Source organism: Perognathus longimembris, chromosome 3 (assembly GCF_023159225.1).
Source record: "Perognathus longimembris pacificus isolate PPM17 chromosome 3, ASM2315922v1, whole genome shotgun sequence".
NCBI lineage: Eukaryota > Metazoa > Chordata > Mammalia > Rodentia > Heteromyidae > Perognathus > Perognathus longimembris.
Window position 1 is genome coordinate 82598027 of NC_063163.1, and position 25544 is coordinate 82623570.

At 40.9% G+C, this 25544-nt stretch overlaps 1 protein-coding gene across 2 annotated transcripts in view; it reads left to right on the forward strand.

The window, feature by feature from the left end:
- Taok3 (TAO kinase 3) overlaps positions 1–25544 on the forward strand; it is a 133151-nt gene that overhangs the window by 83722 nt on the left and 23885 nt on the right. For both annotated transcript variants that reach the window (XM_048342867.1, XM_048342868.1), the window contains exons 12-15: positions 941–1108; positions 3549–3755; positions 13691–13825; positions 24211–24447. In XM_048342867.1, the coding sequence (XP_048198824.1) occupies positions 941–1108; positions 3549–3755; positions 13691–13825; positions 24211–24447 (747 nt within the window). The remainder of the gene's footprint in view (positions 1–940; positions 1109–3548; positions 3756–13690; positions 13826–24210; positions 24448–25544) is intronic.

Here is a 25544-nt window from a genome sequence, read left to right on the forward strand (position 1 = left end):
GCAAAGATGGTATCTGTGTTACTTTGAAGTAGACAAAGATTTTTAAAAACAACCAAGCAAGAAATGGGAAATGAGAAAACTTAACATGGCTGAGGATGGGGGCAGGGCATGTAAATACACATTGGCTGTATTAAAGTTAAGGGAAGGAAAATAAAGATAAATTTTAGGAAAGTGGGCACAAAAAGATACAAAAAGCAGGTGGTCAGAGCCAAGAAAAATAGAAGAGAAAAAGCATAACAGGTTAAAATTATGTTATCAACATTAAAGAAATAGAGCAACCCACCTAGGACTTTACCAATGATAGATTAACTTAAGTAATTAAAACAAAATAACACAAAAGACAAGATCCACAAATTACTATTACTATTATTTATTTCTCAATTATGTCTTTTCTTCACATTTCTTCCTGGCATTAAAATACCATTTTTGCCAGGAACTGGTGGCTTATACCTGTAATCCTAGCTACTTGGGAGGCTAAGTGAAAGTGAAAGAAAAGTACCAGCACAAGAAAGTATCCAGTACCAGCACACACACATACACATACACATACACACACACACACACACACATACACATACACACACTAATATTTGGTTATTTCTGCAAAATTCATAGAACTGTTTATGCTTGTCTATTTTCTTTTATACCTGTATTTTATACCTCAGCATACCCTTTTTTTTTTTTTTTTTTTTTTTTGGCCAGTCCTGGGCCTTGGACTCAGGGCCCGAGCACCGTCCCTGGCTTCTTCCCGCTCAAGGCTAGCACTCTGCCACTTGAGCCACAGCGCCGCTTCTGGCCGTTTTCTGTATATGTGGTGCTGGGGAATCGAACCTAGGGCCTCGTGTATCCAAGGCAGGCACTCTTGCCACTAGGCTATATCCCCAGCCCTCAGCATACCCTTTTTGTATTAACAGTTTGTTCTTTCTTCTCCCTGAAACAGCATGATTTTGTTCGGCGAGAACGGCCACCTCGAGTCCTCATTGACCTCATACAGAGGACCAAAGATGCCGTGCGGGAGCTGGACAACCTACAGTACCGGAAAATGAAAAAGATCCTCTTTCAAGAGACTCGAAATGGACCCTTGAACGAGTCCCAAGAAGATGAGGAGGTAGGTGTGGCTTAGCCTACCGTCACAGAATGTCTACTATGTGAGAACGTTCTGGATAGAAGAAACACTTTTGAAGATAACCCTGCAGTTACACCCTGAACAGACACACAAGGATTCCAGAAGTCATTCATAGAGCAGCTCTTATCTAAGGCAGCTGGTGAAGTGTCATAGAAGCACATGGCCATTTGGGGGTCCTTAATGAGACACAAATAGGTGGCATTGGTGCAGGAGACACTTAAGACAGGATATGGATGTTTTTTGACAATGTGACAGTGACAGATCAGGAGTTTAAGGTGACTGAACACTTGGGACTGGTGGCTTAGGCATATGTCTGTACCAAGAAGAGGCAAGAAGGTCTAAGGAGAAAGAGTAGGTTTGGGATGATTTGAGGGTAATGTTCGTTGAGTTCAAGCATCGATTCCTGATACTATGTACAGATGGAATTTTTCTCAGGTGAGGTGGCTTTCTGACTCCTCACATACATAGGATAATTGGTTGGCTGGGTGTGGGTGGCTACACCTGTAATCCTAGCTACTCAGGAGGCTGAGACCTGAGGATCGCGGTTCAAAGCCAGGCAGGACAGGAACGTCCGTGAGACTCGTATCTCCAGTGAACCACCAGGAAACTGGAGATGGTACTGTGGCTCAAGTGGTAGAGCACTAGCCTTGAGCTGAAGAGCACAGGGACAGTGCCCAGGCCCAGAGTTCAAGCCCCACCACCAACAAAAAAGAGAGAGAGAGAGAGCTGGGAATATGGCCTAGTGGCAAGAGTGCTTGCTTCATATACATGAAGGCCTGGGTTCAATTCTCCAGCACCACATATATAGAAAACGGCCAAAAGTGGCACTGGGGCTCAAATGGCAGAGTGCTAGCCTTGAGCAAAAAGAAGCCAGGGACAGTGCTCAGGCCCTGAGTTCAAAGCCCAGGACTGGCCAAAAAAAAAAAAAAAAAAAAAGTCCCAGTCTCAGACCAAAAGAAAAGGAAAAGAAAGAAGATATAAACAGCAAGTTATTTTGAGATTTAGAAATTAAGCTAAGAAGGAAATATGAGAGGGTTCAGCCTGTGCAAAGTCCCATAAAATATGGGGCAGACTGTTTCATGTTTATGTGCAAAAGGTATGGCACTCGGACAGAGACATTGAAGACAAAGCAAAGAGATGTAAGTAAAGAAGCAAGAGAGAATAGGAATAGAAGAATTAGTCCAGGAACTAGCTTTGTTTTTTTTTTTTTTTTTTGCCAGTCCTGGGGCTTGGACTCAGAGCCTGAGCACTGTCCCTGGCTTCTTTTTGCTCAAGGATAGCACTCTGCCACTTGAGCCACAGCACCACTTCTGGCCTTTTTGTATATATGTGGTGCTGAGGAATCGAACCCAGGGCTTCATGTATACGAGACAAGCACTCTTGCCACTAGGTCATATTCCCAGTTCCTAGGAATTAGCTTTGAACAAGTTAAAACTAAATAAAAAGAAAGGAGTGAAGAATGAATGTGTGTTAGCTTTTTAATACAAAACAAAATTATTTTACCAATAATCATAAACACAATACTTAGGAAATAGAGTTGAACTATAAAATCTCTCGATCACATATGTAGAAATGGGAAAATTAATTTATTAAAATACAATATATTATGTAGTATTTTGTATTACCCAATGATTTCTTATATTGCCATGACTAGGTTAACAGTTCATTAAAGTTATCTGTGTATAGTTCTTTGAAAATGGGGTTTATTTGTAGCCAAGCTGATTTAATTATATTATTTAATCTTATATCTAAAGATATTCCACTATGATGGATAAATTATACATTCAGATTATTTTACCACTTTTCAGATAATCTTTGGACCAACAGTGATGAATGCTGGTATTATTTAACAGATATATTTAATAAGACTACAGAAGAAACATGATAGAATTGCTTAAGGGAGGCCAAATTTAATTACCTGTCTAGGACAGTAAAATTAATATCCCTGCTCAGAATGAAGTTGCCTAATAATGACGTGCACAGGAGCATGAAACTCATTGCATCTCTGAAAACTTCCCATCCCAGTTCAGGTTTGAGTGACCACTGCTGTGACTGCAGAAACCCTGCAGGTCACCTGTCTGGTGGCCAGTCATCTCTCTAGCACCTTGATGTGCTCCAGGAGCTCTCACAAACCTGGACTGGTTCTGCTAAGTGGAAGAACCCCATAATATGCTAGTGGTGTATGATTAAGCCCCGGGATAGGTGCATTGAGAACCTTAGGACCCACATCTAGAACCACCTTGGAAGAAGGCACAAAGGGTGAATCAGAGTCACTCCATAATGAGTTCCCCCCTGCAGGTTGGCAGAAAAGCAGCCAGGCACTGCAGAACTGAACATGTTTAGTCTCTTAAGTCAGTGGATTAGCAATTCATTTCCAGTCTTTTGGTTCTTAACACACATATCCCATGTCCCATCTCTCTAGGACAGTGAACATGGGAGCAGCCTGACAAGGGAAATGGACAGCCTAGGCAGCAACCACTCCATCCCCAGTGTGTCAGTGAGCACCGGCAGCCAGAGCAGCAGTGTGAACAGCATGCAGGAACTCATGGACCAGAGCAGTGCTGAGTTTGTCATATCATATGATGATGAAGGCACAGCAAACTCCAGCTCGTCCATTGTGCACAAGAAGGTAGGTTTCCTGGTGGTCCTTACAGCTTGGGGCTTGCCACCCATGCTGAGCTAAGATTAGCCCACTTGGCTTCCAGATGCTTTAGTCCTCTGCTTTGCTACTGAAATTGGAAGAAAACTCAACACTGACAGTTCTCTTTTGGTTAAAAAAAAAAAAAAAAAGTAGCAGAGGACTGTGCAGGCCTCACCTGTGCCTTTTTCTTCATCTCTTCTGCTTGCTCCCATGTCCATCACCAATAAAGGTAAAAAAGAAAACAAAAAACAACTTAGTCTCATGTCACAGAACCCAATCCTCCTTTAAACCTATATCCTTCATACTGCCAGTCATCAAAGCTTGTAACCTTTCGACTGTGTCTTTTTTCTTATTTTTTTTGGTGTTATCTTTTTTAGCAATACTTGAGATTAAATCTAGTGCCTCACACTTACAAAAGGCAGGTGCCCTACCACTTGAATTATACAGGTTATTTTCAAGATTTTACTTATGCTGGGCCAGCCTGAACTGTAATCCTCCTATTTTGCTTCCGTGTGTACTGAGGATGACATTGGAAGAGATAGAGTCTCATGGAATTTTATGCCCAGGTTGGTCTCAAACTATGTTCCCCTGATCTCTGCTTCCCAATTAGCTAGGATTGTAGATTTAAGCCACCAAGTAGCCCTGAAATTCTTTATGAACAAATAATTTTTTTTTAAGTAAACCTTTTTTCAAGGCAATTTCTAGAATGTGAGTTAGAATTACTGATAATGTTTCTATGAATTTTCCAAAAGTACTTGAGAGGCTTTTGGCAAATAAATCATCATATGAAATTATAGTAAAGTGTCCCTTCTAATTTTTTCCTTGTTAGGTATAGGTGAGGAATGTGTGCACTTATCTTAATGAGTGACAACACGTTCTCAATTCAGGAAAAGGTGAGGTAAAATTTTGGGTTATTGTTTTGTTGTTGTTTTTCACTTAAATGTCTATTGGTTGTTCTTTTGTTTTCTTGGGAGGAAAAAGAAATTGAATTGGAAAGAAGAAAGGGCAGGAGAAAATGCACTGGTGACCAGTTGTAAATGGGAGGATTGCATGTTGCTTTTCTAGAGCTGATGAGCTTAAACATTTACATAACAAATATTGTTGGGGATCTCTATGTGCCAGGGGCAGTGATCAGCCCTGAAAATACAGAGGAAATGGAACAGACATGGGACTCTAAAGAGTATAACATCATGAGAAAGGCTAAGTAAAGAGTCACACAAATAAGTATATGTTCTTATAAAATTTACTACACCTAATATGAGGATTTAAGGTAGAAGGGACCAGGCTCAGTGGCACAAACCTATAATCCTCATTATTTGGGAGGCAGAGACTGTGAGAACCTAGGTTCAATGCCAACCTAGGAATAAAAAATTCAAAGGACCCCCTCTCAACCAATAACTGAGAGCAGTAGTTGTAGTCCCAGCTACAGATGAAGCACAATGGCTGGGTGCATTGACACATATCTGTTATACCAAGCAACTTAATGAAGCACAAGTAGGAGGATCTCAGCCCAGGCCAGCCCTAGCATTGCCATCAGTACTCCAACTATAACCAATACAGCTGGCACCAGTGGCTCAAGCTTGTAATTACATTTTCCTAGAAAGCTGAGGTCTGAGGATCATGATTCACAGCCAGCCTGGGCAGATAAATCCATGAGACTTATCTCCAGTGAAACAGCAAAAGAGCTAGACTGGAGGTGTGGCTCAAGTGATAGAGTGTCAGTGAGGCCCAGAGTTCAAGTCTCAGTACCAAAAACAAAATAAATAAGCACACAAAAAGGAGCTGAGCTGGAAGCATGGGGTCAAGTGGTAGAGCACATGCCTAGCAAGCATAAGGCCTTGAGTTCAATTCCCAGTACTTAACAAAAATAAATACACACACACACACACACACACACACACACACACACACATATATATATATATATATATATATATATATATATATATATATATATATATATATATATATCATGGGCACCTAGCTACTCAGGAGTCTGAGATCTAAGGTTTGTGACTTGAAGACAGCCAAGCCAGGAAAGTCTGTGAGCCTTTTTTTTTTTTTTTTTTTTGCCAATCCTGGGGCTTGAACTCAGGGTCTAGGCTCTGTCCTGAGCCTCTTTGTGCTCAAGACTAGTGCCCTATCACTTGAACCACAGCACCACTTCCAGCCTTTTCTGAGTAGTTTATTTGGAGATAAGACTCTCACAGAATTTCCTACTCTGGCTGACTTCAAACTGTGATCCTCAGATCTCAGCCTCCTAAGTAGCTAGGATGACAGGCATGAGCCACCAGTGCTTGGCTCCGTGAGACTCTTATCTCCAATTAACCATCATAAAACTAGAAGTGGAGCTGTGACTCAAGGTGGTAGAGTGATCCTGAGTAGAAAAGCTCTGAGACAGTGCCCAGGCCCCAAATTCAAACTCCAGGATCAATGAAAAAAATATCACTCTGTTCCTCCCCCCAAAAAAATTGAAAATAAGAGATACATGGAAGAGGGAAGGACAAAATAATATAAATAAAATGAAAACTTAAACATACTGCTTCTCCATGATGTCCACTTAGTCATTACCCCGAACTTAAAAATAGATATTCTTTAAAAACAAAACAATGGAAGGATTTTAAACTCTCAGTAGAAATTTTTGTATACTATACCCCTAAGCATGATGAATCTGTAGTTCTCTCTGCTGCTGTCAGATGAATTTTACGTTGGACAGGTCACAAACTTTGTATTGTATGATTTCACAGGTTCCTTCTAAAATCTTGTATTTATTTCCTGTAATCATTTTTCTCTCCCTTGGTCTGGTCTAGGGCTTCAACTCAGGATCTCCAGCTCTTATTTGCTCACTACTGGTGCTCTGCCATTCAAAGCATACCTCTAGTTCTGACTTTTTGCTGGTTAATTGTAGATAAGAGTCTCAGATATTTCTGCTTGAGCTGTCTCTCTCCTCAAATCTCAGCCTCCTGAGTAGCTAAAATGACAGGTGTGAGCCACAAACACCAGGACGTATTCCTGTAATCTTGAAAGAAGTAGCTCTCCCCTTCCCTTCTCTAGTCTGGACAAGGCCTGTTTCTCTCTTATCAAGAAATGTCAAACCCACTTAGGCATTCTCTTGTAAGTAGATTTTTCTGGAAGCCACTAGCGCACTCAGTCGACTCTTTCTCCATGCAGATGGATAGTAGCTATACTGTATCCCTTGTAGGGTCAGGGGACACTTATCTCAGGTTGGATTCTCCAGGAAACTGATCTGAGATGGTTTAGCCCTGCTGGAGTTTTTTGTTTAATTAGGACAGCCCTTGGGATGAACCCTTGTAGGAGGGAGCAGGGCACCACACGGGGCACTGCAGAAACAGAATTATGACAAATTCGCCTGTAACCAGCCCCACAGACAATTCTGGAGCTAATTTAGCCCCTCTGAGTTATCTAAGCTGGCCCAGGTCCAGATGCCCCAGCCTGTATCCATTATAGAATAGAGGCAAGTGTGTTCTGAGGCCGCCCCCATAGGAACTAGTATTAGGAAATGACAGCTAACAGCACCCCTATGAAGCTGGGACCAGAGATGCTTCCCAAAATGGGGATTCATGATGCATGTCAGAGCCTATCATAATTCATGAACATTTTAGAAAATACAGTAGTCTGTTTTTATGAAACATTTACTAGCTCTGTCTGAGTTCCTGTGCAGAAATTCAGAAAAGCCAGCATATCATCAAATTATCATATAATATATTGTGTACAGCCAGCATATCATCAAATTATCATATAATATATTGTGGCATATGCCTGTAATCCCAGTTACTTGGGAGGCAGAAATCAGGAGGATTGCAATTTGAGGTTAACCAGAGGGGAAAGTTGGCAAGACCCTAATCTCAACCAATAAGAAGCTGGATGTAGTGGAATGTACCTGTAAATCCCACCACACCTGAGGGTAAATAGGAAGATGGCAGTCCAGTTCAACCTGGGTAGAGTGACACCCTATCCAAAAAATAATAGTAATAACTAAAGCCAGGTAAAGGACTAGAATATGGCTCAAGTAATAGAGTACCTGGCCTAGCAAATGCAAAGCCCTGAATTCAAACTCCAATACTTCAAGTTACTGTATAATAAACTCTCTTCTAGCCATTACTCCATTATCCTATTTTCTTTTTAGTCCCTGTCACTATATAAAGTTATTATGTATTAATTTATTTTTATGTGTTTATGTATTAATTTATTATTTCACGAATAGAATGTGAATTCTATCTGGCAAGGGCTATGCCTACTTGCCATGGTATCTCCAATTCTTAGAAAAGTGTCTGGCACAAAGTAGGTTAAATTCACTAAAGTGCTTCATGAAGTACTTACTTCATTCCAAGTTAATGGTGGAATGAACTAATGAATGAACTAACAAACCAATACTCAGGTTACCAAAAACTCAACATTCACTATTTTGGTTCAGAGGACATAAAGTGGCTTACATAGGGGCTACTTAAATAATCTTAAATATTATTTCCACTGTTTGAAAGATTTAATGAATAGTGTTTTTCCAGTGGTAATACTTGAGACAAAAAATACTTGGTAAATACCAAAGTATTTTTAAAGGGGGGGAAGAAATTTTTTAAATTATCTTTAAGTAGTTGTACAAAAGGGTTACCATTCAACATGTCACTTTGTATGTACAATGCAACTTGATCAATAGCACCCCTTTCATCCTTCTCCCCCATTAAATCATAGATCCAAAACAGATTATCATTTTTTATAGAAAGTAATTCACTTTTAAAGGCTGTGTGTAACTAGGCCTTGGCTTACAATTAACTGCTGTGTGTCAGAATAAAGGCAGATTTTAGCAGGAACTTGAAACTTTTCTTTGCATAGCATTTCAGGTTACTTCTTTGTGCCAGCTTTCCTGGGCCCTTAAGGGATCATGATCAAATCTTCTTTTTTGTAATGTGGGGTGGGGGAGGCTTAAACTCAGGGCCTGGGCGCTGTCCCTTAGCTTTTTCTTTCAAGGCTGATGCTCAGAAGTGGAGCTGTTTTGGCTGTTTGGTGGTTAGTGGGAGATAAGATTCTTACAGACTTTTCTGCCTGGGCTGGCTTCAAACTACAATCATTAGATCTCTGTCTCCTGAGTATCTAGTGAATCTTCTTTTTGAACAAGAATGATTTGGTGTACATCTAAGGGCACATTCTAACACCACCAACTTTAACTATGTCCATCTTCCCCTCTCCGGTACTGCCACCACACATTAAGTGACTCCTCACAGATCTCTCTTCCAGCCCCCCAGGACCATGTCTGTCCACACTCAATCTGTGTATGAGCAGAACTCTACCAGACTCTGTCAGGACATGCCAGGCCATATATTCAACACGGTTTAGCTGTGAGTCTCTGTCCCACTTCTAAATATTGCTTTGTAGACAGCAGTGGCAAAGAGAAATTATATTGGCCTTAACTGTAGACTCTATTATGTTTTTAATTTGTCAATTAAAAGATCCAGAGGTGCAGCTCACTGGTAGAGTATATGTCTAGCAGGCACAAGGCCCTAGGTTTCATACACAACATCACAAACCAAAACACAACACAGGTGTATGTATATTTTGTTAAAATCTAAAATCATCACCTTTGCCTCTTGTTGCCATCTGTTGCTGTAGATCATGAGACTTTCATATATACATATATATATATATATATATAATTTCATATTTGCTGAGCCAAACACTGGTGGCTCACACCTGCAATCCTACCTACTCAGGAAGCTAAAATTGGGGGATCACAGTTCAAAGCCAATCTGGGTAGACAACTCAGCTAATTATTCTCTTATCTCCAATTAACCAGCAAAACAAAAACAAAACAAAACCAGAAGTTGAGACATGGCTCAAATGGCAGAGCATCACCCATCGGTGAAAAAAAAGTGAAGGAGCTGAATAAAAGGGCAAGGCCTCTAAATTCAAGCCCCAATACCAGCACCAATGAATAAGTATTTCAAAAAATTACTATTCAATCATTATTACTTGAGATATGTCAAATCCAGTCATAGGGGCCACTTTTTAGGGATTACTTAGCAAAAAAAATTTTTTTTAATCATTCTATCTTAACTCCTAATGCTCTTTCTACTAGTCAGTGAGTGTTTCACCATTTTTTTTGCCAGTCCTGGGGCTTGAAATCAGAGCCTGAGCACTGTCCCTGGCTTCTTTTTGCTCAAGGCTAGCACTCTACCACTTGAGCCACAGCACCACTTCCAGTGTGTTGTTGTTTATGTGGTGCTGAGGAATTGAACCCAGGGCTTCAGGTACACGAGGCTCTACCACTAGGCCACATTCCCAGCCCTTCACTATTTTTATGGGAGGGATCAAAGAAAATGGCCTCAAGGGGCTATACTGCTCCAGTTTAGTTCTCTCTTGCTTCAGTGGCCTTTCCAGTTAGTTTTGCTGACCAGAGGGGCAAAGCCACATATGACATAGTAAAAGTAAATTCACATAGGAGGGTCTAGCACCACCACACAGTACCTCTCTCCTGGCCCTTTTCATCTTCTGCCCTAACCCCTTCCATGTATACCTTGCCATTCCTGCTTCTCCTCCACTCCTCTAGCCTCAGATTTTGGTGACCACGCTTGCTGCACTGCCACGTAATAATTTTGAAATGAACAAAAACATAGGAGAGACTGAGGGTTTGCTGATCTCTCCTCTACAGCAAGAAAAGTGTGGGCGTCTATAGAAAGGCCTCACATCATCAGAAAGAAAGCCATTTTTAGACATACTCCACACACACTGCATAAAGGTGTGCTTGTGTGTGTGTAACTATTTTACGACTTTCTTAGAGTACAGAGGTGGCAGGTTTTTATGAAATACAAATTTGAATTCTGTTAAATACTACAAGAGAAAATGTCATTTTCTCAAAATCTCTTGAGCTTATTTATTCAGCAAACATTTTTGAATGTCAACTAAGCATCAAGCACTAGGCCAGGTGCTGAGGGGAGACTAAATTTTTTTCAAGTCACATTTGCTCTGCCTTATAAAAGCCCACCACCTCAGGATAAAACTGACAAATAAGAGTAAGCACTGTAGTAAAAGTACATCCTAAATATTGTGTAGTCCATAGGAGTTCCGGTTCATATTAACTTGAGGGAAATGACCACACTGTGAATCTTCATCCTGGAAATTTCATGTCCGACACCCAGGTGGAGACCTAAAAAGAAAACTAAAGTCCTTTGTCAAAATATTACAGTGACGTTTGTGATCAGGCTTGCAGCCACCAGAGCCCAGGGGGGAAAAGAAAGAGAACAGCATGACTTTTAAAATATACTTTAGTGGGTTATTTAATTATCCATGTGATTTTGACTTAACCTTTCCAATCTTCTTACCTTTAGTGAACTTAGAAAATACAATATGGCTTTTCATTTGATAAACAGGGCACTGAACTTAAAATATTAATTTTTATCAGACATAAAACAGACTGAAAATTATACATATTTGCGCACAAATAAGTTTGATCTGTTACGTACCTTGGTAAGTCAACTTAATGTTATTTGAAATGTGGCTACTGCAACGTATTTGGGGTCCCTTTCTACCAGTGTGTTTATTAATAAGTTAGCTAATACTCATCAAAACTAAGACTTGTGTTAGGATTGTATAGAAACTACAAGTCTCTCCCTGATTGATCTCTTATGATTGGCAGCATTTTAAGAGACTGTCATATTAAGTCAGTTTGATTTCAGGCATAAATATGACGTACTAATAAATACATAACAAAATGGTAACAGGCCCCAGTGCCCTCTTTAGAACATTAAACCGAGTAAATAAATTTCAGTGGCACACCCATCTCCCAGAAAATGATATTAATTGATCCTTTAAGCATAGTCGTATGTGTTTCAAAAACAAATTCTTGCTACCTAGCCCAGGCTGGCCTCAAACTCAAAATCTTCTTGCCTCAGCCTACCCAGTGCTGAGATTTCAAGCCTGTGCCACCACACCCATCTTAAGAAGTGCATTTTGGGGCTGGGAATGTGGCTTAGTGGTAGAATGCTTGCCTAGCCCTGGGCTCTATTCCCCAGCACCACATATATTAAAAAAAAAAAAAAAAAGCCGGAAGTGGCGCTGTGGCTCAAGTAGTAGAGTGCTAGCCTTGAGCAAAAAGAAGCTAGGGACAGTGCTCAGGCTCTGAGTTCAAGCCCCAGGACTGGCAAAAAAAAAAAAAAAAAGGTATATTTTGAACCCACAGTTTAGCTTAATAGAACTTTCTGCATAGATGGACACATGTTCTGTATCTCTGTTGTCCAATCTTGTAGCCACCACCTATGGCCATTAAGTGCTTGAAATGTAGTTGGTAAACTTTGGGATTGAATTTTACACTTTATTTCCTTTTTTTCTAAAAATCAATTTAATTCCAATAGCCACATGTTGTTAGTGGCTATCCTACTGGACAGCACAGCTGTAGAAAATGCACTGAATATGATGGATTTGCCCGCAATTTAAAGTTTATTAAAGGCATTCATTGAACTGCCATATATGAATGGAAAACAATATTTAAACACACATATCACAGTAACTACCTTCCCCACATATCAAAACACCAAATATATATATATATATGTGTGTGTGTGTGTGTGTGTGTGTGTATGGAAATCAGTCCTATAATAAATTTAATCATAGATCTTAGCTTTTACATAAAAAATATGGATGTAAATTTTTATTTCCCTCCAAAGAATTTATGTGTTATGACTTTTCAACGTTCTGGAAAGAAGACAATCTTTATTTTCTAAACCTATTTGAGTCTTGTTTTCTAATGACAGAAAGAGCAATTAAGAAAATATCAAGTAGTCATGGACAAAATGCAAAACTGACCTCTCTCATACATGGTTTCTCCTAGAACCCGGGGGAAATAGAGGATTGGTTTCTCCTTCCTCATCCTGAATGTGTGCAATTGAAAAACACCCCACAGCTGTACATGATTTTGAGCTGCAAATTACTAAGATTTTTTTGTAATCTGAAGCATTAGAGCTACTCAATGACTGACCGCTTCATCTTTTATTGAAAGGAGCATCATCTAGAAGCTTTTCCCCTTTAAAAGTCATCCCAGTTACATCTAAGAAACATCCATTATTACGCTTACAGGGAATGTGCTTTTTTTTTTTACTGGGCGTTAGAATGAGATTAATCATCTTTGTCCAGCAAGCAGCTCAGGCTTGATTAAATCAGTCAAGGACATTAAATTCTAGCTTTGCTTACTCTGCTGACATACCCATGCTGAGTTGAGGGAGAATTTGTGAAAGTATCATTTGGATGGAATTGTACGCCTGTCTCTTTAAATCTAAAAAAAAAAAAAAATCCTTTCAGAAGCTGTAGAGAGAAGGTGCTAGAACTGTGTACGATCATGACTGGAAAGCAGGATCCCTCAGTGACTGCCGAATCTTCCGAGCACAAGCTAGAGAGGCAGTTCAGCACAAGCCTCCACTGATTCTAAAAGCAGAACGATGATCCTGCCGGCCAGATCGCAAATAAAATTCAATTGAGAGCGCAGATCTTTCAAGGGAATGAGGCGGAGGCTCGCTTTTATGTTAAAAGCCACCAGCATCCTCCCTGCTAGACATGGACATGACATTTTTAAAGGAATTCTTTGGTTACAGCCTTTTAAGCAAACTGTTCTAAGGAGTCTGTACATTGCATTGTTTTTTCTATTCTTTTTTTCTTTTGCATATATGTAATTCTGGAGGTAAAGAAAAAGCCTGCCAGGGATTCAGAAGGCATCCCACTAGCGATCAGCTGACATTCCTAACTGAAGGCTGCAATGTGTTGCTTATTCATTTTGTACCGTGGGAGCTGCGGGGACTAGCAGAGAGCTAAACTATGCATTTCAAACAGCAGCGCTTGTGCAGAAAGAGGGGTGAGAGAGAGGCAGCCGGCGAGGAAAGAGCACAGCTGGACTTTCTCCTGGTTTTTATCCATTTCTGCAGGGTCATGTATTCATAAGGGATGAGGCGGGCCACGGCGATCCCAGGCCTGAGCCGCGGCCTACCCAGTCAGTTCAGAGCCAGGCCCTCCACTATCGGAACAGAGAGCGCTTTGCCACGATCAAATCAGCATCTTTGGTAAGCAAACACCCCTCTACCCACCTTCCCTTTCCTTCCCCTCCTCCCTGTCTGGCAGCCTCTCGCCCTCCCTGAGCCTCTCTCGGTTTCATGGATGGGAGGAAAGGAGTCAAGAATGTTCTCTCCCTCCTTAATAATTTTATTCATTTTAGAAAAAAAAATCTGTTGGCATAGCAACCTGATCTCAGATATTTTAGCATTCTGTATGGCATGGGGGTAAAAAAAAACCTTGTGTGTGTGTGTGTGTGTGTGTGTGTGTGATTGTGTGTGTGATTGTGTGTATTTGTATATGCTGTATATATGTAAAATAAGGCCTTCCAGGTGAGTTGCTAGCCTATCCAATTTTTTCAAAAGCTATCTGTCTTTTCATTGAAATAAATAATGCTAAAATATTTTAAAGGTATTTATATATGTATATGCAGGGGTATGTGCTTCTTTTTTTTATAGATGCATGTGTGTCTATAATGAACACACACATACACATCAAAAGATAAAACATAATTTTTTTTAAATATATGGGTGTCAGTTAATGTGTCTAATTGTAGAAAAATCAGATACTTGCTTCCCAGGGATGGATTGCTGGTTCGTTCTGGTTCATTCATTTATTTATTACAACAATGGTAGTGGCTGTGCTCCCCCATTTAACCCCTGAAGAATTCCCTAGCACCAATAAAGCCAGAAAGGCTTTGTAGGAGAGGGTAGGGGTGGTCTCAGGAGCGAAGGGACCGTGAGATCCTTCAGCATTTTTACTATTGTAAATGGGATTGCTGCATGTCCTTGTAGTAGCAAAAGGGGTGTGTGCTGGAAGAGTTAGTTTTCATGCCTCCTCCCCTTGGCCCCCCACGCGTGCGCGTGCGCGCTCACACACACACACACACACACTCACACTCACATCGCCTCCTCCTTGGCATTCTAACTCTCCTTAGTCTTTCCCTCCTGCATCTCGTTTCTCAACTAAAAAGAAAATTGTTGAAATATTAGTTGTTTTGCCCAAATGGATGTTAGAGGTCACATGGGCAAAGAAGAAGAGTTAGTGTACACCACTCGCTTGCTTGGCTATTACATTTAGAACCTGTGATGACGTCATCCAAGGCCGACCCAGAAATGATCGTGGGTGTTTTTTTTTTCTTGTCCTATTTTTTTTCAAACCTGATTTATACTTTGATTCCTCAAGTCTCTGAAAAGCTCCAATTACATTTGAAATTTAGAATTGATTATAATCTTTTAAAACCCCAAATATAAAGAAAAATGGAAGCTAAAGCACCTACCAATTGCTTATGCCTGCTGTTCTAAAAAAAAAAAAAAAGCAAGCAATTTAATTTAGATGTAAGTCCCTTGATGGTGAAGTTTCTGGTAATCTCATTGATGGGCGATTTTTCATTTTAAAGGAATGTTACAGTGTGTAATGGAGTCTTAAAATGTCCACTCTGTATTTGCTAATGATTGTTTTAAGTACCTAAACTGTGATTCTGAGTCTAAATAAAGCAGGGTGGGATTATTTAAATAATAAGTATCTCCCTGCCATGATTGCTGACAAAAGAAACAATGTATTTGTGAGAGCTTGAGTACTGAGCACGCTCCTGGGAGGCTTGTCCCTATCCCCAGCCTGCTGGTGTTAGAGGCGAGAGAAATGGCGAAGGGCCCGGAGCACCACCATACCACAGGCAGGTTAGGCAAGAAATCAGACATGGTACCAAGTGCAGTCCCCCTCTGGGACACATTCTCTTCTCCTCCACTGGCCACACCCTCATTCCCACATCACATATTCATGATTCCCCTCCCTCCCCATAAGACTCTACTACAGTGAGGCCAGAAAAATCTCCCACTGGCCTCTGTGAACTCACCCAGGGCTGCTCTGTGTGTGTTTCAGCTGTCACAGTCTTCCTCTCTGCAGATGAGAAAGCTGCTTCCCTGCTAGGCCAGGGCTGGCTGTGGGTGAAGTCCTCAGGAGCCCTGCTGACTCCTACAGGCTTCACAGTGCCTGTCCAGGGAACTGTCAGCAGCCATCTCTCTGATGGACTTGTGATTGACTAAAGGCTGCTCCTGTATGAAGTTGAACACAGAGTAGTTGATAGGCAGTTGCTTTAACCACAAAAATAAGTTGGTTTTGCAGGGCACCCTCCCTGAGTCAATGCTTCAGGAGCTGTGATAGGATCCATGGGAGTTATCAGAGTTTAGGATTAAGAGTTTTGAATCAGAGTTTTAGGATCAGAGTTTTGAATCAAGTGGTTTTGAGGGAGAATAATAAATCAATGGAAGGCAGAAGGGGTATGATGTGATATAGTTCACCTCTCACTTTGGACAATCTAACAGCTTTGTGGCTGTTTTTGTGTATGCTATGAAGCACTATAGCTCTGCTCTCCACATCAGATAATTGCAAAGTCCCAATAGCAGTCAGGACACTGAATATCCAAAAGTATTAAATTTTCCAAAGTGTGTACCGAATTCTATTGGTTCTTTTATTTTTTGTAATGCTTTGTTGTGGTTGAGGATGATGTTTCTGTTTTGATTTTGGTTTTTTGTTGTTGACTTAGGGGTTTCTTTGGGTTTTGTTGGTGGTAGTGGTGGATTCCAGCTCAAATGGATTAAAAAACCATAACTGTAAGACCAGGGGAAAAATGAAGGTCCCGTGTAATGAGTAACCAAGTCACGGTTGGAAACCTCACTTCCCCTAGTTGGTAGCTATAAAATATTGATTGATTTTGGTTTTATTTTTTGTCATCTTTCAGTAGAATGCTAACAAGTCACTGAGAGGTCCAAACGTGAACAGCAAAATGAGGAGGAATTTAGAAATTCATTTTTCAGTGACAAGCCAATAATTGATGAGAATATATCTTGTCAACTTGCAAACTAACAAAAACGTTACAGCTAAAATTGTTTGGTGAACCTACCTTTCAACATAAATCTGGAAGGGGCAACACCTGGTCATTTCTCTCCTCTGCATGACTTCCTCCTTTCTACCCAAGAATCAAGTTGTGACAGGTGTATGAAACCCATAAACTTGGGGTACGCAGCTGCTGGAGGTTGTTTCAGCACCTGAAAATTGAGATTTCTGTGTTTGTAGGCTCTGCCACACAACTGCATGTGTAACAAAGAAAAAAAAACAAAGTAAACTTTAGAATTGTAATTTTCATCATAATCTCCTAAGAGCAGAGCTTATTAACCTTGTTTTGAAACACTAGGAAAATGAAAGACATTCCATGGCATCTCCTTTTAATTTTGTGCTTCCCTTTCCATCTGTAAAAAAGTTCCTATTGAATTGTTGTCTGGAGGAGAACTGTTTGAATAATTCTTCAAGATTCTTTGCCCCTTTGAGATGAGTCTTCCTTGAGTGAATAGATGCCTGATATTTTAATTATATTACTGACCTGTGCACAAAGCGTTTTCAGCTGTCTGTATATCTGATGCCATTTCTTCTTCAAATTTTGTAATAACACAGGCCCCTAAATATTTCCTTGGTAGGAGTTACCATAAAAAGCACCAAGAGCTGGACACTGGTGGCTCACATCTGTAATCCCAGCTACTCAATCTAAAGATCACAGTTCAAAGGAAAGTCTATGAGATTCTTTATTTCTACTTAACTACCAAAAAGCCAAGAGTAGAGCTGTAACTCAGATGGTATAGAGCCAGCCTTGAGCAAAAAAAAAAAATATGATGGGGCAGCACCCAAGCACTGAGTTCAAGTCCTGTACACACACACACACACACACACACACACACACACACACACACCCCTAAGATTTGTTTTTCAGCTGTCAGCCTTATTATACAGTAATTCTGAATAGAATGCAGTGTCATCCTTGTTCAGGTGAGCTGAGGACAGAACACACAGTAGGGAGAGGGACATAAGAGGGAAACTCCCAGCTTGTAGTCCCCAGAAAAACATGGAGGAGAATTTGTTTTCTATCCATACAAATACAGACTCTCTTATTTGGCTTTACAAGATTCAGGGGAGGGGGGATGCAAATTAAAGAAAACTACATTTGGAGTTTTTGAAAATGCAACCCAATTATTCAACTAGTTGTACAATTGAATACCTGAATGAGTTTACTACATGAGAATAGAAGTGTTAGTGTCTCAGCAGTAAGTGTTCCTTAAGAGCTTGAAATTGTTTAGAATAGGTGCCAGGAGATGCCCATCCAAACTCTGAATTTCTCCTTCCTTGTTCTTGGCCTTGTAACCCACTGAGATCATTGTAGAGGCCATGTGTTGTCAATCAGCAGGCCCAGCCTATGCAGCCAATCTCAATAAACACATGCTGAATGAATGAACTGTGAAATCTCTTCCAACCACTGGCATGTGAATGTGGATGTAGAAGTGTGTTTTTCAGAGTTATTCATGTGATGTTCTCTGTGATAAGGCAGAATGGCCTGGGATTCATCATTACTGCCAGTGAGAACAAAGACTTTCTTTAGAGGTTCTCAAGAGTGGGATGTCAGATTCTTAGGGCCTAAAGGTAACTCATTATATTCTTTTTTTTTTTTTTTTTTTTTTTGCCAGTCCTGGGCCTTGGACTCAGGGCCTGAGCACCGTCCCTGGCTTCTTTTTGCTCAAGGCTAGCACTCTGCCACTTGAGTCACAGCGCCACTTCTGGCCATTTTCTTTATATGTGGTGCTGGGGAATCGAACCCAGGGCTTCATGTATACGAGGCAAGCGCTCTTGCCACTAGGCCATATCCCCAGTCCCTCATTGTATTCTTTTTAAGAACCTGCTTTGGATTTTGTTTGTGCTAAGTGATGAGGTGGCTACTTTTCTCATATACGTCATTTTGATTTTGACAAATAATCTTGTTGATAGGCTTTGACCTCTTAAGAGGTTAACATTATCAGCCACCATACCCCTCTTTTACGTTGAATAAGTTACTTTAGCCTCTTAGTGCAGGGTTTTGGACATGATATTCATAGTCTATAGTTCGATAACATTGTTTGAGTGCCAAATTTTGTCAGAATTAAATCAGGTAGTGTTGAAACGTTAAAGAAATTATTCTTCAAAAGCCTAAATCTTCCTTTTTATAGTTTATATATCATTTGTTATTTTTTTTACATAACCAGATAGATGAAATGGGTAATAATTCAGACTCTGAAACTACAGAAACTATACACAGGGTGGGGGCAGGGGGAGGTATGGCTTGATGGTAAAGCACTGCTTAATATGCATGAAGCTCTGGGCTTAATCCCCCAGCACTGAAGAAAGGAAAGATTAAATTGTATATTGGAACTCTTTATTTCTTTACTTATTTATTGGTGCTAGGGATGGAACCTAGGGCCTTGTGCATGCTGAAGTAAGCACACTGAGCTGGTCCTCTAGCTTCACCTTTACTCTGGTGATCTATAATCTATATACACATTTCTTTGCTCTTGGATCCACTATTAACTATATCCCTATTCTCAAGGCCTGGCATGAAAAGGAAGGAAGCTAATATTGTCTGATTCCTTTGATGGTGTTCTGCTAGTGTTCCTCCAGCCCTGTGGATGACATTCCTACTTCTTCCTTATAAATGGAAAAAACAAAGATACTTGGAGAGGTTCTCATTTGCCCCAGGTTGGTGTACAATAAGGGACAAGAGGCTGATCTCTAAGCAGCTCACTGGGGGGGAAGTTTAACTTCCTTATAAAAACTACAGCTGGTATGTCTCTGTAGTGATTTCCTATTTTCAGCCTGACTCAACTTGTCATTCAAATACCACCCCCCTCCATCTCTGACTTCTTTTTGTTGTTGTTGTTGTTGTTTTGTTTTTTGCCAGTCCTGGGGCATCAACTCAGGGTCTGAGCACTGTCCCTGGCCTCGTTTTGCTCAAGGCTAGCACTCTCCCTCTTGAGCCACAGCGCCACTTCTGGCTTTTTACTATATATGTGGTGCTGAAGAATCGAACCCAGGGCTTCATGTATAGAAGGCAAGCACTCTACCACTAGGCCATATTCCCAGCCATTTCTGACTTCTGGAGGGGATTGATTCCCTCCATTGCTCAATAACAGAAAATGATCGCTTTTCTACTTTGGTACTGGTAGTCTCTGACACATTTCAAAACATAGGGCTTATAAAAATTAAAGGGTTTCGGGGCTGGGGATATGGCCTAGTGGCAAGAGTGCCTGCCTCATATACATGAGGCCCTGGGTTCGATTCCCCAGCACCACATATACAGAAAATGGCCAGAAGTGGCGCTGTGGCTCAAGTGGCAGAGTGCTAGCCTTGAGCAAAAAGAAGCCAGGGACCAGTGCTGAGGCCCTGAGTCCAAGCCCCATGACTAGCCAAAAAAAAAAAAAAAATTAAAGGGTTTCTTTTTGTTCTTGTCTTTTGGTTATTATATTCCTATTTTTTTTGTGTGTGTGTGGTTGTTATATTCTGTTTTGGGCAGTACTAGATTGGAACCAAGGGCCTCTTGCTTGCTAGGCAAGGTACTCTACCATTAAGCCACACCTTCAACCCTAAAGGGTTAAATTGTGGGTGAAACCACTTTAGAAACCAAAAGAGTATGATTTTTTTTAAGTATTGGCTTTTATTTTTATTTATTTATATTTTATTTATTTATGTCGGTTGTGGGGCTTGAACTCTGGGCCTGGGTGCTATCCTTGAGCTCTTCAGCTCAAGGCTAGCACTCTACCACTTAAGCCATAGTGCCACTTCCAGTTTTCTGGTGGTTAATGGAGATAAGAGTCTCACGGACTTTTATGCCCAGGCTGGCTTTGAACTGCGATCCTCAGATCTCAGTCTCCTGAGTAGCTAGGATTACAGGTGTAAAACACCAGTGCCTGGCAAGTATTGGCTTTTAAAATGTATTGACCAAATAGTGTATTCTTCAGACACACATTATAAACTTAAACACAAGCATGCATATTGTAATTAATGAATTCTAACTACGTAGCATGTTAAGCTTAACAAATGAAACATCTAGTTGTACTTTCATTTACATATATCTGTCTACCTGGATTGTGAAAATATACAACTTAATGTTTTGACATGCACCCAAGAAGACAATTGGAAACTTAGGAAGTTTGGTTATGACATTAGGAAGGTGGTGGTACTAGGTGTTTCCATGTCATGGAGAGCCAAGGAAAGTATGGTGTCTCCTGGGAAATGTAAACTGATGACCCATTCACATTGACATGTATCTGTGTCTTGCATTTACACCAGATAAGGTCTGGTGTGCAGCAGAACTTCCCCCTTTACCAGGACCTATCAGCTAGAGAAGACAAAAAGTGACTCCTGCCTCCTTTCTGCCCTGCATATAGGCCTTCTATCCAGGAAAATGGCCATCCCAAAAATTTTTTGCTGAACGTAGGCCAATGCCTGTGACAAGGTTTAAATGTGACATAACAGTGTTGACATGTTCCCTACCTCCCAGCTCCAGAAATCTGATTAAAGAGGACTGCTATAATAAAAAGTAGAAGTATCTGGTTAAAATACAGCTTCATTTGTCAGAAAAAGATGGTAAATTTCAAAAGACTAATTGATATTCTTTACATTGATTGGAATTGTTCTTCCCTTAAAATTGTACTTCAAGAATTATAAGAATGAGAAAGTTTACATATACATATTTCAAACTACTTTTTTTTTTTTTTTTTTTTTTGGCCAGTCCTGGGCCTTGGACTCAGGGCCTGAGCACTGTCCCTGGCCTCTTCTTGCTCAAGGCTAGCACTCTGCCACTTGAGCCACAGCGCCCCCTCTGGCCGTTTTCCATATATGTGGTGCTGGGGAATCGAACTGAGAGCTTCATGTGTAGGAGGCAAGCACTCTTGCCACTAGGCCATACTCCCAGCCCCTTCTTTGCTTTTCTTTTAACTACAAATAAATCCATTAAAATAACAATAAGCTGGTGCCAGTGGCTCACAGCTGTAAGACTAGCTGTTCTGGAGGCTGAGATCTGAGGATCACGGTTCAAAGCTGGCCTGGACAGGAAAGTCTGTGATACTCCCATCTCTACTAAACTACAAATAAATAAATAAATAAATAAATAAATAAATAAATAAAAGCTGGAAGTGGAGCTAAGACTCATGTGGTAGAACACTAGCCTTGAGCCCAAAAGCTCAGGGATAGCATCCAGATCCAGAGTTCAAGACCAGAAAAATAAATGAATGAATTAATGAATGGATTGGAAGTATAGTTCAAGTGGTAGGGCAATTGCCAGCACCACAAAATAATAATAAGTTTCTATAGAGCTAATGTGGTGGTACATGGCTATAATCTCAGTGGTCAACAGACTAGATCCTGACTCAAAAAAAAAAATCAAAAGCAGTACTAATAACAACAGCAGGGATAGGAGTGTAAATTAGAGGCAAAGCACATGTTTAGCCTATAGCTGGCCCTAGGTTCAGTTGCCAGCACCCAAAATTGAATGAATGAGATGCTGAAGTCGATTGTTCGTTTTTCTTAAGTATTAGATGCTTTTTAGTGGTACTATTCTTTTACACTCTTAAAGTATCTTCTGCTCTTGTTCCTCATACTTTCAAGAGTATTGTCCTTCAAAAAAGAGATGAATATGAAACCTAGTGTTCATTTCAGCTGGAAGAGTTTCAAAGTTGGGCTAATGTTTAATGGCATACTATAATCATACTACCTGGTTATAGAGCTGCCCTCTTTTGGCAGGCAGGACTCCGTCTAGTGTTCAGACACCTTCCAAAAAGAGCAGAGAAACAACCTGTTCTTTGTGTTAAACATACTTTGGCCCATAAACTGAAAGTAGCAGCTTGAAAATTTCCAGTAAAACTTGTTTAGAGGTGAGGTGGGGGGAAAGTGCCTCCTGGACAAATAAGGGTGCACAAATCACTTAGAGAACAAAGCTAAAGTTATACTCATAGAATTCATGTGTTTCTAAACTTGATAGGAAGATTGAAAAGGAAATGAGAGGTGAATAGATCCAGAAGGTAAAGAGGGGTGATAAAATGAAGGACTAGAAAATCGTGAGAGGTTCAAAGGAAGAGACAAGAGGCATCAAGATTTCCTTTTCACTCTCCTGCTCCTTGGACATTTATTTACTTGAGTGAATTCAGAAAAAGTAGCCATCCAGAAATCATAGAAATGCTTTCTCTTTGGGGGAAGAAAATGATATAATTCTGTTAATATTTCTTTTGTGGGGAAAGGGATGAGGGAAATAGATGTTTTCAGAGAAGGTCTCTCTGTAAGTATGGTGGCTCACACCTGTAATCCCAGCTGCTCAGGAGGCAGAGATTGGGAATACTGAGGTTCAAGGCTAGCCTGGGGAAAATGTTGAACAAGAGTCCCATCTCAGCAAAAAAGCCATGCATGGTAGTTTATATATGTAATCCTAGCTATGCATGAGGCATAGGTAGGAGGATTGTTATCTGAAGTCATTGGTGGATAAAAATGGTGAGACACTATCTGAAAATTAATTAGAACAAAAAAAGGTGAGGGGTGTGACTCAAGTGGTAGAGTGTCTGCCTGGAAAATGTGAAGCCCGAAATTTAAATTCCAGTGTTGCCAGAAAATAAAAATTTTTAAAGGTCTGTGTGTGTGTGTGTGTGCACATGCATGTGTGTGTCTGTGTGTGTCTGTGTGTGTGTGTCTGTCTGTCTGTCTCTTTCTCCTTTTCCCCTGTTGTAAGAATAGGGAATAAATCATACTTAAATTATTTTAAAAGAACATACAAGGTTCCTATGACTATTAGAGGTATGTTTTTTAAAAAAAAAAATTGTGCCTCATCTGGAGAGATTTTGCCATTCCCACCTCAGACACCAGAAGACACTTGATGGTCATGATTTGGGAGGTCAGTGACATCTTCCAGAGGAGGAAAGAGTAGGAAGCAGGCTACAGGTGAGGCAGGAATGTTATTGTTGGGAGCAGAGTTATTTAAAATTGTCACTTGAAGGCCAAACTGTCATGGGGGTCCATTCTAACATATTAGGCACATCGCTTCCTGGATATAGATTGGGTATCATGAAGGGAAGCAAAAAGCTTCTGGTGGGCAGAGTCCAGGGGATGATGCAAGTAGCATAGAGTATACAGGGAATCCCCACCATCATCAGGGATGCACACAACCCTGTTGTGGAGAAAATGAAATGTTCAGGATCCCAGGCCCCCCTCCTTATTAGCTATGTAACCTGGAGTGTGTGTCTGTGTATGTGATTGTATGTGTCTGTGTGTACACATACACGTGTGTTTGGGATGAATAAATAAATTGACTCCCTCCTGTCTCAAGTTTATTTTCAATGGAGCAGTAACACCTATCTGTGAGCGTGTCAAATGAAGGAGAGAATGGGGTGGCTTTGAGGAGAGGGGTAAGTATAGAAAGCCCCCAGCTTAGTGTCCCTACAAGGGAGCAGTGGGCAGACAAGAAATGCCTGGTGACAGTGATAAATCGTTTCTGAGGTGTGGCTTCACCCAAAAGTTGGTCTCTGTTGACCTGAATGCTGTCCCCAACCTATGGCAGGTTACACGGCAGATCCATGAGCATGAGCAGGAGAACGAGTTACGGGAACAGATGTCAGGTTATAAGCGGATGCGGCGCCAGCACCAGAAGCAGCTGATCGCCCTGGAGAACAAGCTGAAGGCTGAGATGGACGAGCACCGCCTCAAACTCCAGAAGGAGGTGGAGACGCATGCCAACAACTCGTCCATCGAGCTGGAGAAGCTGGCCAAGAAGCAAGTGGCTATCATAGAAAAGGAGGTCAGTACGTGTGGCCGCACTGCATTAGTGGCCACAGCCAAACCCAGCCTGGCCATAGTCAGTGGCAGTTCCCGCTAGGGACAGAAGTAGGGTTCTTGCAAATGAGAGAGGGGTGTTATTGCTGAGTGGGTATAAAAGGTAAAACCTATTCAAATATATTCTGAGCATTACTGGAGGCTCCTGTCTTCTGGGAACCAAATAGGTCTAGCTCTCTACCTACCACACCCACAGTTTGTCCCTTTAGTGAGATGGTCCCTGCCTGTCACTGATACACTTAAGATTGGTCACCCTCCCAGTCTAACAAAGGATTAATCTAGCCATGATTTGTGATGTCTAGGGAACAGCTCTCTTCCTTATCCACATTCTAAAATAATTTGGTTTGTAGTTAATTGATTTGCATTAGCTGCTACTAAGAGTCAGGACCTCATAAATACTAAACATGCACTCTTAACTATACTTTCAGCTCTGGAAATTTAATTTTAAAAATAGAGTAAGGGGCTGGGAATGTGGCTTAGCGGTAGAGTGCTTGCCTGGCATGCATGAAGCCCTGCGTTCAATTCCTCAGCACCACATAAACAAAAAAAAGCTGGAAGTGGCACTGTGGCTCAGAGGTAGAGTGCTAGCCTTGAGCAAAAAGAAGCCAGGGGCAGTGCTCAGGCCCTGAGTTCAAGCTCCAGGAATGGCAAAACAAACAGAGTAAGACACGCCAGGTGCCAGCTCACACCTACAATCCCAGCTACTCAGCAGGCTGAGATCCAAAGAAGCAAGGTTCAGAGCCCACCTACACAGAAAAGTCTATGACGAAACTCCATCTCCAAACCAGAAAAATGGATGGATTGAGGCATTGTTCAAGTCGTACCAGCTGAACAAGTGTGAGGCCCTGAGTTCAAATCCTTAGCATCAAGAGAAAGGAAAAAATGACTAAGTTGAAGTATCAGTGTCACTACTAGAAAGATATTCAATATTAAATGTGATTCTGTCACACTGACCACCACTGGATGGACTTACCCAGTCACAAGTTCCTATTGAGTCACCTTCTCTACCATCCCATGACACTGACTCTGTGTGGAAAAACAGGAGTGCCACTCCCTGGGGGT